The sequence below is a fragment of the Oryctolagus cuniculus genome, chromosome 7, assembly GCF_964237555.1.
Source record: "Oryctolagus cuniculus chromosome 7, mOryCun1.1, whole genome shotgun sequence".
Lineage (NCBI taxonomy): Eukaryota > Metazoa > Chordata > Mammalia > Lagomorpha > Leporidae > Oryctolagus > Oryctolagus cuniculus.
The window spans coordinates 154,296,176-154,308,430 of record NC_091438.1 but is presented as its reverse complement, the minus strand read 5'-3'; the positions used below and the strand labels follow the sequence as shown (position 1 = coordinate 154,308,430).

The 12,255-nt window shown below is 59.4% G+C and overlaps 1 protein-coding gene across 4 annotated transcripts in view; it reads left to right on the top strand.

The window, feature by feature from the left end:
- The window catches only part of TMEM51 (transmembrane protein 51), a 53,876-nt gene extending 41,907 nt beyond the window's left edge, over positions 1-11,969 (top strand). For 3 of the 4 annotated variants that reach the window (XM_070077043.1, XM_051836525.2, XM_051836527.2), the window contains exons 2-3: positions 7,930-8,461; positions 10,909-11,969. In XM_070077043.1, the coding sequence (XP_069933144.1) occupies positions 8,121-8,461; positions 10,909-11,311 (744 nt within the window). In that variant the 5' untranslated portion in view covers positions 7,930-8,120 and the 3' untranslated portion in view covers positions 11,312-11,969. Of the gene's footprint in view, positions 1-3,567; positions 3,785-7,929; positions 8,462-10,908 lie in introns of those variants that run through there. The other variant, XM_002722331.5, reaches the window with a different exon arrangement.
- The last annotated feature ends 286 nt before the right edge of the window (positions 11,970-12,255 follow it).

Below are 12,255 nucleotides of genomic sequence, written 5' to 3'. Positions count from 1 at the left end.
CCTTAATCCACGGTGGGGGGGGGGGGGCTGCCTCCCAGGTGGACAGAGCAGCACCAGTGGCTCCGAGGCTTTGCCCCTCCCTCCCACCACGGGACTGGAACTTGGTGACAAACGTGTGTGAGCTTAAACTTGGCCTCCAGGCCTTTGTGCTGCGAATGTTGCCCGGCCTGGCTCCTGCAGGGGAGCTCGGATCCCTTTCCCAGTTACGTGGCGTGGCAGGACGAGGTCAGGGCAGGGAGCGAGAAGCCTCTTTGTCCTGGGGTTGTGAGCGCTGCCAGCCGCCGCCTCCAGGGCGCTTCTCAGTCTGCGGCACAGAGCCCAGGCCAGGTGCAGGTCTGGAGCAGCCCCCGGTATCTGAGCTGTGAGTGCAGAGCTAGGATTCAGCAGGCAGGCTCAGGCACCAACGTGGGGCCCCTTCTCCGAGCCACCTCTGCTTGCTTCCGTTGATCTTTGTGCCAATCATTGCCTTGGCATTCAAGTTCACGGAGACCCAATCCAGGTGTGGACGAACGGTGATGGCCCCACCGAGCTGTCCCAACAGGGACCACTGCCCTGGGCACAGCCCCCCCGCCCCCCGCCCCCGCAGGCTGCGCTTGCCCAGGGACGCACGTCGGGGGGAGGAGCCCAGCTCGGGACTCCTGCAGTGTTGCTGCCCTGCTGCTGGCCAGCTGGAGAGACCAGGAAGCTGCTGACCTCGCCGGCCCCCGGGGCACACTGGGCAGTCCCGTCAGGTCACAGAGCAAATCACGTTTCATCTGGGCAGCTTTCCCGTGTTGCAGGTCATTTGCATACGGAAATAAGATGTGGGTACCCGCGTGCCCACACAGTTAACTCCTCCTGATCGCACCTGCCCCAGCACCAGCCCGGCCCGGCAATTTCCCTGAACTGATACGGGCCGTTTGGTAGAGCTTTAAACTCGCCAGATATTTATTTTTCCATCCACAAATATTTATGAAGCACCCGGTAAATTCCTGGCCCACTGCACTAGGTGCTGGGCGCGCAGCAGGGAAGCGAGAAGACCAGGAACTTCTGTCGGGGAGCATCCGCCTCCGCGAGGCACAGGGCACCGACCAGGAGGCAGAAACGGGGCTGTCGCGCCATAGACTGGGGTGCATGGCGATGATCACCAAGGAGCTAAGTGGGGGCTCACAGGGGCTCTTCCAAAGGACAATCAGGGAAATCCTTCCAGACATGGTGGCGTCTGAGCTGAGAGACAGAAGTGGCCAAACAAAAGAGAATGGTGGAAGAGTCTTCAAGCGCTGGTGGGAACAGCCTGTGCAAAGGCCCTGTGGCAGGAGGTGCTTGGTGTGAACAGAGACATGAAGTCTGCTGAGGCCTGGGGAGCCAGAGACGAGAGTCCAATCTAAGCTATGGGGATTTGAAGGCTGCAGCAAAGGAGTTTGGGTTTTATGCTAAGAATAACAAAAAGTCTTTATTGGATTTGGGGATTCTTATTATTAAATATTTCATTCAGGGGCGGTGCTGTGGTGCACTGGATTGGGCCGCCACCTGCAATGCCAGCCTCCCATATGGGCGCAGGTTCAAATCCTGGCTGCTCCACTTCCAATCCAGCTCCCTGCTGATGCACCTGGGAAGGCAGTGGAGGACAGCCCAAGTGCTTGGGCCTCTGCACCCACATGGGATGCAGTTCCAGGCTCCTGATTTTGGCCTGGCCCAGCCCTGGCCATCGTGACCATTTGGGGAGTGAACGAGAGGATGGAGGCCTCTCTCTGTCACTTTGCCCCACCCCATTCTGCATTCCTCCAGGGGGCCCGCTTTGTTGTGAATTCGGTTTCTAAGCTTTGCCTTTCTTCTGCAAAGCTGGAGCAGTGGATTGGTTGGCCTGGGGTGGTCTTGAACTTCATCTGAATGTAGTCACGTGGTGGACGTCCCCCCGCAGGTGGCAGTCACGCCGTGGACGTCCCCCCGCAGGTGGCAGTCACACCGTGGACGTCCCCCGGCAGGTGGCCTTCCTGGCCAACGCCCTTGCTGTCGCTCCCTCCTTTTCACTGCCGGCTACTACTCCGCGGTGACACTGGCCTGGTTTCGCTCGTCTCCTGGGCCGTGCATTCGGTTTCCTAGTGTTGAGCCGACCCTGAGAGCCAGAGCGTGGTGCGCTGTCTGTCCCGAGAGTGTTGCTGAGGCTGGACTGGGATACCCAGTGTGGGCTGGGGGGGGGGGGGGGTCGGAGCGGCCGCTCGTGTCCCCGCCGCCTTGTCCGTTTCTGGTTTCTGTTCGGAGGTCCTGCTTCCTGGATGACGTGACCTGGGCATGCTTCCTGTTTCCTTGGGAGGTGCTTGTGTGCAATGAGTCACAGCCCCCGTGGGGCTCCGTGACTTGGCCGCCGGCTGCACAGCTGGGTTCGTGGGGGCTTCTGGTAGCGTCTGTCTCGCACCTGCACCTGCACCTGCCTCCCCGACAGGCGCCTTGCAGCTCGCCTGGAGCCCTGCGTCTCTGTGGGTTTTGTCAGGAGCCGCTCGCAGGCCGGCCTTCACTCCCAGGAACAAACACGTAGGCCCCGCTCTTAACTAGCTAACACGTTTTCTCATCAGCTATAATGATTACTTTTTTAAACTTTTCTTAAGTTATTTGTCTTGAAAGTCATAGTTACACAGAGAGGGGGAGACAGAGAGAGAGAGAGAGATCTTTCATCCTCTGGTCCACTCCCCAGATGGCCACAATGGCCAGGGCTCAGCCAGCAGCAGCACAGGAGCCAAGGATTTTACCTTTAAATTCCATTTCTGTGGACATTTGAAGCTCCCTGATACTGTACCTCATAAATAAATACAAATATATCAAAATCAGGGCTGGCGTTGTGGTGCCGCGGGTTAAGCCGCCACCGGTGACACCTGTGTCCCCCACGCCCAATGGGTTTTGTCCATTTCCAATCCAGTTCCCCGTGAATGTGGGAAGGCAGCAGGAGGTGGCCCGAGTGCTTTGGGCCCCTGCCCACCCATGTAGGAGACCCAGGTGGAGCTCCAAGCTCCTGGCTTCAGCCTGGCCCAGTCCTGGGTGTTGCAGCCATTTGGGGACTGAACCAGCAGATGGAAGATTTTTTTTTTGCTCACTCTCCGATCCTACCTTTCAAATAAATAAAGAAATCTTGTTTAAAAACTTAAATTTTAAGATAAAGCATTAACTTTTTTCCCTGCCTTAAAAATCCAGAAACAAGTCCCTCGCGTGTCCCCCAGGACTTTCTTAACCGTGAGCGGTGACGGCTCCAGCTCCGTGAGTCTGGCCAAGCTGGGACCCCATGCGGTCCCCCAAGGCTGCTGGGGAAACTATGTGGCCCGAATCCTCTAAGCACAGAATTAGCTTCTTTCCATCGCTTTCCAAGGGAAAGAACACCGTGCTAAATATAACACGGGTGCCGTCCTGGGTCAAGGAGGCAGAAACCAGGGCCACAGCTGGCCAGCTGGGCCTGGATGTCACAGCCCGGGCAGTCCAGACCCGGCTCCGAGCCTGCTGACGCCCCCGGCGGACACACAGCCCTGCCGCGAGCCCAGGGGCCAGGCCTGCGTCTCACCTCGGGTGTGAAAGCAACACTTTCCTCTTTTCCAATTCTAGTCTCTCAGTAAGAAAAAGACAACGGGAACGCCTCCAGGAGCAGACCTTAGCGGCTAAGAAGCCCACGTGCCGTGTCACCGGGGAGGCGGCCACGATGGCCCAGGCAGGCAGCTGGGTTCCTGCCACCCACAGGGGAGACTGGACTGTGTCCCCGGCTTCAGCTGGACCCAGTCCTGGTCATTAGAGACAGCAGGGGGCTGACCCTGCAGGTCAGCAGGTGAGAGCTCCCTCGCTTGCCCCGCCCCCCAGTACATTTGTTACAAATGTTTCAGATCACCCTGACTCGTTAGACCACACAGAAAAACCACCTGTCACCTGTCACCTGTCACCGTGGCAGCGGATGCCCCGAGAGTGCTTCAGAACTCAGCCGGATACGCTGAACAGTGTTTCCCAGCCTTGTTCTCTCCAACCCCCTCCTCACAGAGTCTTTTTCGACTTCTCCTTCTGGGCTGCTCCCTCCACGGCCAGGAAGTTTTAATGCCAAGGCTGTGCTGAGTGTTTTCCTGTGTACTGTGCCCTGTGGCAGGCCACAGGCGACGATCATATCTAAGATTTTTTAAGGCTTTATTTATTTATTTGAGAGGTAGATTTAGAGAGAGAGAGAAGGAGGGAGGGAGAGGGAGAGAGAGAGGTCTTCCATCCGCTGGTTCACTCCCCAAGTGAGCTGGGCCAATCCAAAGCCAGGAGCCAGGAGCCTCTTCTGGGTCCCTCGCCTGGGTGCAGGGGCCCAAGCACTTGGGCCATCTTCTACTGCTTTCCCAGGCCACAGCAGAGAGCTGGATTGGAAGAAGAGCAGCTGGGGCTCGAATCAGCGCCCATATCGGATGCTGGTGGTGGTGGCTTAGCCTGCTATGTATGCCACAGCACTGGCCCCTATCAAAGATTGTTTTCCCCCAAAATCCAGCTTTTGTCCCCCTGCATGACCTCACTCCGCTGCGAACACCAGCTTTGAGTTCTATTAAATGACAAGCCCTTCAGAAGCCCTTGCTGCGTGCTGGTCCCGCCTTGTGTACTGTTTCTTGTGTCCTGGTCGGGACTCCCCTGTGACGTGGGCATCTCACCGCTGTGGAGGTGCAGCCCAAGGCTGCGCGGCTGGGAAGGCACAGGGCGAGGAGCTGAGCCCAGGCAGCCTGGCTCCGGAGCGCCCCCTCCACCAGCCGCGCTGCCCTGCACCCACGTGTCCCCACTGAGAAGTTCAAGCTGGAGAGAGAGGATAGAGGGTCCCCTTCCACGCCCCTGCACCCCAGCGGCAATCATGGGTACGAGTCTGGAGTTTTACACGCGTGTTTGCATGCTTGGAAGCGTATCGTCTCTTTTTCATTTGAGCCAAAGTCCACTCACCCGGTCTTTTTCCCTGTATATTGGTAGCTAGCTGTGTGTGTACAGAACCGCACAGGACACACCGCTGCCTTCCCTCTGTCACTCCTGCTGAGCGACTGTCATTTATCCGACCCGATCGGGACCTCGGGCCCTCGCAGTGGCTTCCGGTCACCATGCTTCTGCACATCACCCTCGGAGGAATTGCAGGGCCAACGGTGTGACCCGTTTTTAAACTTTTGACTCCCAAATGCACGTGGTATTGTGCATGCGGGGTGCAGGCCCTAGTCTGACAGAGGGACTTTGTCACCGAGGTTTGCCCCGAGCCCCTGCTGTTTAATTCCTTTGTTCCCATCCTTTCTTCCCTTCCTCCTCATAGGTCATTGTTTTTTTTTTGTTTTTTTTTTTTTTTTATTTTTTTGACAGGCAGAGTGGACAGTGAGAGAGAGAGACAGAGAGAAAGGTCTTCCTTTGCCGTTGGTTCACCCTCCAATGGCCGCCGCGGCCGGCGCGCTGCGGCCGGCGCACCGCGCTGATCCGATGGCAGGAGCCAGGAGTCAGGTGCTTTTCCTGGTCTCCCATGGGGTGCAGGGCCCAAGCACCTGGGCCATCCTCCACTGCACTCCCTGGCCACAGCAGAGGGCTGGCCTGGAAGAGGGGCAACCGGGACAGAATCCGGCACCCCGACCGGGACTAGAACCCGGTGTGCCGGCGCCGCTAGGCGGAGGATTAGCCTAGTGAGCCGCGGCGCCGGCCTAGGTCATTGTTTTTTAAAGATTTATTTTGTAGCCGGCGCCACAGCTCACTAGGCTAATCCTCCGCCTTGTGGCACTGGCACACCGGGTTCTAGTCCCTGTCGGGGCGCCGGATTCTGTCCCGGTTGCCCCTCTTCCAAGCCAGCTCTCTGCTGTGGCCAGGGAGTACAGTGGAGGATGGCCCAAGTACTTGGGCCCTGCACCCCATGGGAGACCAGGAGAAGCACCTGGCTCCTGGCTTCGGATCAGCGGCCATTGGAGGGTGAACCAACGGCAAAAGGAAGACCTTTCTCTCTGTCTCTCAATCTCACTGTCCACTCTACCTGTCAAAAAAAAAAAAAAGATTTATTTTGTTATTTGATAGAGTTACAAAGAGAAGTAGAGACAGAGAGAGAGAGAGGTCTTCCATCCGCTGGTTCACTCCCCAACTGGCTGCAATGGCCAGAGCTGTGCTGATCCTAAGCCAGGAGCCAGGAGCTTCTTCCGGATCTCCCACGCAGGTTCAGGGGCCCAAGGACTTGGACCATCCTCTACTGCTTTCTCAGGCCACATCAGAGAGCTGGACTGGAAGTGGAGCAGCCAGGACTCGAACCGGCGTCCATATGGGATGCCGGCACTGCAGGCAGCGGCTTTACCTGCTCCGCCACAGCACCAGCCCCGGGCTGGAGCCCCAGGCATCCCCGACTTCCCCAGCCATCCTCCTCCAGTATCTGCCTTGCTTCTTGGCTGACAGTGCGATGCGGGAGAAGTACTTGCTGAGTTCGAACGAGAGAAGGAGGCCCAGACCGCTCGCTGACGCGGATGTTGTCCGGGGTATTTTCAGAGCGGCCTTTGACAGTGGGGTCGCTTTCACAGGGATCCTGGGCCTGGACAAGAAAACAGCTCTGCGGCCTCAGGTTTCAGGCCGCGGGCAGAGCCTGGAAAGAATGCAGCACGGACCGCAGGGCCCTGCCCCTCCAAACACCGCGTCCTGCTGTCTCGCAGGCTCCTGCTGCAGGGAGCCCTTGGGAGGAGGGGGCTGCCAGGGCACTGCGCCCCCACCCCGGCTCCCTGCAGTGTAACCTGCACATCCCATCCCTGGCTTCCTGGTCCCTGGTGGCCCGGGCCCACGTGGGGCTATGGAACCCTGGGGCCCCTGGCTGCCCCTGTTGGCACCGCATCTCCAAGCTGTTTTACAGGCACAGAACTGAGATAGGGAACAGAAAGGCTTCTGCCTACTTTAAGAAAAGGAAAACTCGGGGCCGGCGCTGCAGTGCTGTGGGTTAAGCCACCACCTGCAACACCAGCGTCCCACATGGGCACCAGTTCATGTCCCAGCTGCTCCTCTTCCCGTCCAGCTCCTTGCTAATGCGCCTGGGAAAGCAGCGGAAGATGGCCCAAGCGCTTGGGGCCCTGCACTCACATGGGAGATCTGGAGGACACTCCTGGCTCCTGGCTTCAGCCTGGTCCAGTCCTGGCCATTGCAGCCATTGGGAGAGTGAACCATTGGATGGAAGCTCGCTCTCTCTCTCTCTCTCTCTCTCCCCTTCTCCCTCTATTTCTCTCTCTCTCTTTTCAAACAGATAAATCTTTTTTAAAAGAAAGGGAAACTCGATGTGGCTGAGGAGCCACTGGCTTGCCGGGTGGCACGGGCGCCTCTGCTGGTTTCACGTTTCCCACGTCTCTGCTGATCACCAGGCTCAGAGACTGTGAGTATGTGGTCTTGGCAGGAGACAGCCGTGCCACAATTGTTGGTGCGAGTGAACGGAGAGCTGCCCAGCTGCCGGAGGGGCTGAGCGACGGAGGGCTGGGAGAGAGGCCAGGGCCAGCCAAAGGCAGCCCAGCCCGCAGCATCATTGTGGGGAGCTGGATTTCTCCTGCAGGAAGTGGGGAGCCACTAAGGGTAGTGAACCGACCACAGGAGGCCCGGACGGGGGCCATCACAGAGGCGGCTCTGCCACGTGGCTGGGCCGCGACGCACGCTTGCCTACCCCTCTCCTTGCTGTCTCCCAGGAGAGCCGAGGTCCTAACTGCTCTTCAGTGAATCCCACAAAAGGTCGGAAGGCCCTGAGCCCTCACCGCCTGGCCCCCTGCAGGCCTCCTGCTTGGCTTGTGCCTTGCAGCGGAGCCGGGCCAATCGGCTTCCTCTGCAGGCTGCGGCTGTGAGTGCAGACACGGGGAGCGCACCGCAGGCAAGGCCACGCCAGGCCTCCGGCTCGGGGCTCGCTGCTGCTTCCCGACGTGCCGCTGCGTGCCCCAAAAGCATCTTGAATCGGAACTGATCGATCTCCCCGCTCTGCTTCCCTTCCAGAGCCCCGGCCGCCGCTGTCCACGCGGGATGCCTTGAGCTTGCTGGGAGACTTCAGCAGACTTTTCTGAGCGTGGTGCTATAGATTTTCCTCGGTGCATTTAAGAGGCTGCTGCCGCACCCGCTGTTGCCACTGCTGCCACCTTTATTTATTTCTCTTTTTCTTTCGCACGGGGCCCAGCCCTCCCGCTGCCATGATGGCCCAGTCCAAAGCCAATGGCTCGCACTACGCGCTGACGGCCATCGGCCTGGGGATGCTGGTCCTCGGGGTCATCATGGCCATGTGGAACCTGGTGCCCGGCTTCAGCACTGCTGACAAGCCCGCAGCTCAGGGCAACAAGACCGAGACAGGCAGCGGCATCCTCAAGAGCAAGTCCTTCTCCGTGGCCTACGTGCTGGTGGGGGCCGGCGTGATGCTGCTGCTGCTGTCCATCTGCCTGAGCATCCGGGACAAGCGGAAGCAGCGGCAGAGCGACGAGATCGCCCGCATGCAGCAGCAGGCGGGCGCCGAGCCCAGCGCCCAGGAGGAAGACAGGTGAGGACGGCCCGGCCCCGCCCCTCCTCCCAGCCCCGCCCCCGCTCAGTCTGCGAGGCTCTGCCTCCCCACCCCCTGGGCGCCGAGCCCGGTGCCCAGGAGGAAGACAGGAGGGGATGGCCCGGCCCCACCCCCGCTCAGTCTGCGAGGCTCTGCCTCCCCACCCCCCTGCACACACCTCCCTAATGCCGTTTGTCATTTCCCAGATAACTTTGCCCTCCTCTGTATCAGAGTTGCCTGAGAGATCGGATGAGATTACCAAGATTCCAACAGCCCTGGGGAAACAGAGGGGAACCCGGTGGGGGTCTGGGGGGCAGGACCTCCTGTGTTGCTTCTCTGTTCCCTCTAGTGCACTTGGTATGCTTGCTTCCATGTGCGAAGGTTGGGAAGCAGGATTCTGTTTGACCAGCGGTGGCAGGAGTGGAAGGGATAAGTGACACACGGGGTGACACGGGGCGGGGGGGACGCACAGTGAGGGTTGATAGCTCTGTTAGTTAAGGAGCCTTCGCAAACAAATATGACAGACGGACAGACAGGAGAAAGAGGGACAGAGGTGAATGCATTTCATAGATGCCCAGCCAGCGATGCATGAGCTCATTAGCCGTGAGATGCAATCACAGGGCAGCTGTCAATTTCCTGTGTCCGTCATACTGGCCAGGAGAGGCAGCCCAGGGCGTGGGAGCCTCAGGGAAGCCACGTAGCTGGTGGGCTGGTGACCAGAGCCCCGTATGTTCACCAGGTCATCGTTTAGGGAGCAGACACTCCGGCCCACCCAAGTGTCGTTCTGTGAGCTGAATCACGGATTCTGCACGGCCATTGCGGATCTGTAGTCGGGGAGGGACCTTGGGGACGACATTGAGAGGAGGTCGTGCGACACAGCATCGGTGGGGACGTCACATTCTGTAGCTGGGGGAACGGAGAGGTGCCCACCCCAGGGCTTATCCCAAGGGAAAGGAGCCAAGATGCTTATCTTTCCCTCAGCAGACTTCCCTATGTTGGTGGGATTTTCTAGAAGCATTGGTAGTTTTGATCCTAGAAAAATTAAACACACTTTCTGATAATACAAGATACCGTCTGCTATATGAGGGAGTGCTCCCCAGAGACTGGAACCAGTGGGGTAGCACGGTCCTGGTCCCCAGTGGACTGGGTGATGCCCACCAGGTGGGGAGGGCCATCTCCTGGGTCCACGGTAGCTGACCTCAGCTGGGAACCCCCTCCCAGGCACACCCAGAGGGGACGTGCAGTGTGGACGCCCCGTGGCCGGTCAAGTTGACCCATACACTTGGGCCCCACACACGCTTATTGTAGAGAAGGAGGAAGAAGGAGAATCTTATTGTAGAAAAGGAGGAAGAAGGCCGGCGCCGTGGCTCAATAGGCTAATCCTCCACCTTGCGGCGCCGGCACACCGGGTTCTAGTCCCGGTTGGGGCGCCGGATTCTGTCCCGGTTGCCCCTCTTCCAGGCCAGCTCTCTGCTATGGCCAGGGAATGTAGTGGAGGATAGCCCAGGTGCTTGGGCCCTGCACCCCATGGGAGACCAGGAAAAGCACCTGGATCCTGGCTCCTGACATCGGATCAGCGCGGTGCGCCGGCCGCAGCGGCGGCCATTGGAGGGTGAACCAACGGCAAAGGAAGACCTTTCTCTCTCTGTCTCTCTCTCTCACTGTCCACTCTGCCTGTCAAAAAGAAAAAAAAAAGAAAAGGAGGAAGAAGGACAATCAGCCGCCCTTAATTACCTGCTCGGCCTTGAGCACACACAGGTTCACTCCTGCAGGCAGAGCGAGAGGGAGGTTCCGGACACAGACCCCCCCCGCCCCCGGCCCAGGGGCACCTTGGAAAGTGGCTGTTGGCCTTACTCCTTGTAATTGGGTGAAAAACACCCTAACGTGTTGGTTCCCATGGTGACAGCCAAATAAGAGTGAGGCTTAGGACCTGATCTCAAGCCTCGGGAGAACCCCGGAGGACAAAGTGAGGTCCAGGTCGGCGTCAGAGTCCAGGCGTTCCTCGCCCGCTGCAGGCGGCCGCTCTGCTTCAGGTCAGCGGCTGTTTCACACCTTGCTGTGTCGCCTTTGGCCAGAGGAGCCGGCTGCACGTTGGCCTGGCCCGTGGGGCTCATTGCAAAGTGGGAAAGGCTTCAAGGCCAGGGAGCAGAACTCCCCAGTGGTCAGTTGTGTGGTTCACAGAGTGAACCTTCTAACAGGGTGAGCTTTAACCTTGCTGTATCAGTTTTCCCTATCCTGAAAATGGGTATAACACTAGTACTTAGCTCGCAGAGTTGTTAGGAATACGAAATGGGTTCATAAACATTAGATAGCGTGTTCGCCATGAACAGTTAAAGCATTCATGGTGTGCGCGCCCAGGGCCAGTGTGGAGCCTGGGGCCCATCTCTTTGTGACTGCACCGACGCCAGTGCCTGCTAACCCTCTCCGTCTGCGTCTGTCGCCTTCAGCCAGGAGGAAGAGGAGGAGACGTCCTCCAGGTACTACGTCCCCAGCTACGAGGAGGTCATGAACACCAACTACTCGGAAGGCGGGGACGCGGGGCAGAACCCGGGGATGAGCGTCTCCCTCCCCTCCTATGAGTCGCTGACGGGGCTGGACGAGGCCACCCCCACCAGCACCGGGGCGGAGCCGGGCCCGGGGCACGCCCCCGACAGACAGAACTCCAGGTTGGCCAAACACCTGAAGCCGCTCAAAGTGCGGAGGATCAAATCCGAGAAGCTGCACCTCAAAGACTTCAGGATCAGCCTTCCGGACAAAAACGTCGCCCCGCCCTCCATCGAACCTTTGACGCCCCCACCCCAGTACGACGAGGTCCAGGACAAGGCCTCCGACGCCCGGCCACCTGACTGACCTGGCCCTCACATCCTCTGCACCCCCAGACGCCGAGGAAGCCACCTGAGCCACGGCCGAGAAGCAGGGGGACCAGAGGCGCACTTGGCCGTCTGGGCGGGCGGAGAGGCCTCTCGTGTGCCAGGAGGGACGTTCGCAGAACCACACGGAGCAGGTGCACCAGGAAGCCGTGCTGCCCGAGAGCACAGCGCGGGTGTGGCACAGGCGTCTCCCCGGTCTTTCCCCACCCGGAGTCAGTGGTGGTGACACATGCCCCTCCCCAGCCAGGACACGCGCCCCTCCCCCGCCGCTGGGTTGGGAGGTAGTGGTGGTTTCATTTTGCTTCTACTAGGACTGGAAACTCGTTTTTTTGCCTCTGCTTTCTTCCCTGGAGTCCTGGCGTGTGGGTCAGAAACAGGCCTGGCTTTGTCCGGAGGACACAGGGCTGCTTTGTGAATTCAGCGATGATGGGGAGGTGGGGGCCCAGGTGGCGGCTCTCGGAGCCCCCGATGCTGTCAGTTCTTTGAGGGCCTCGGCCTGATGAACCCGGGCACATGACGTGTAAAATGAGTCTTTCACCGCCCCCTCCCCGGGCCGGGCTCTAACACGCACCGGCTGTTCCGTTCCTTCCGCAGCGCCGCGCGGGTGAGCTTTTTATAATAAACGATTTTATATGGTGTGCGTCCGGGTGCTGAGTTACAGAGCAGCTCTCGCGGCTCCGGAACAGGAACGGTGACAACAGCTAATGTGACCAGATGAGCCAGGGCCACGCGCCGTGCAGGGGTGCGCATGTGCCAGGCCAGGTCGCCTGTTCCTGCTCCCGGCACCACTGCCATTCTGTCGCGAGGTTCATTCAAGCGCCCTGTGTCGCCTCGCTGGCAAGTGGCGGGGCTGGCTTCGGGGCCCCTGGTCTTCCGAGCCGTAACCAGCCTCTCCTGACTTCGCCCTTCCCGACAGCTGTCCCC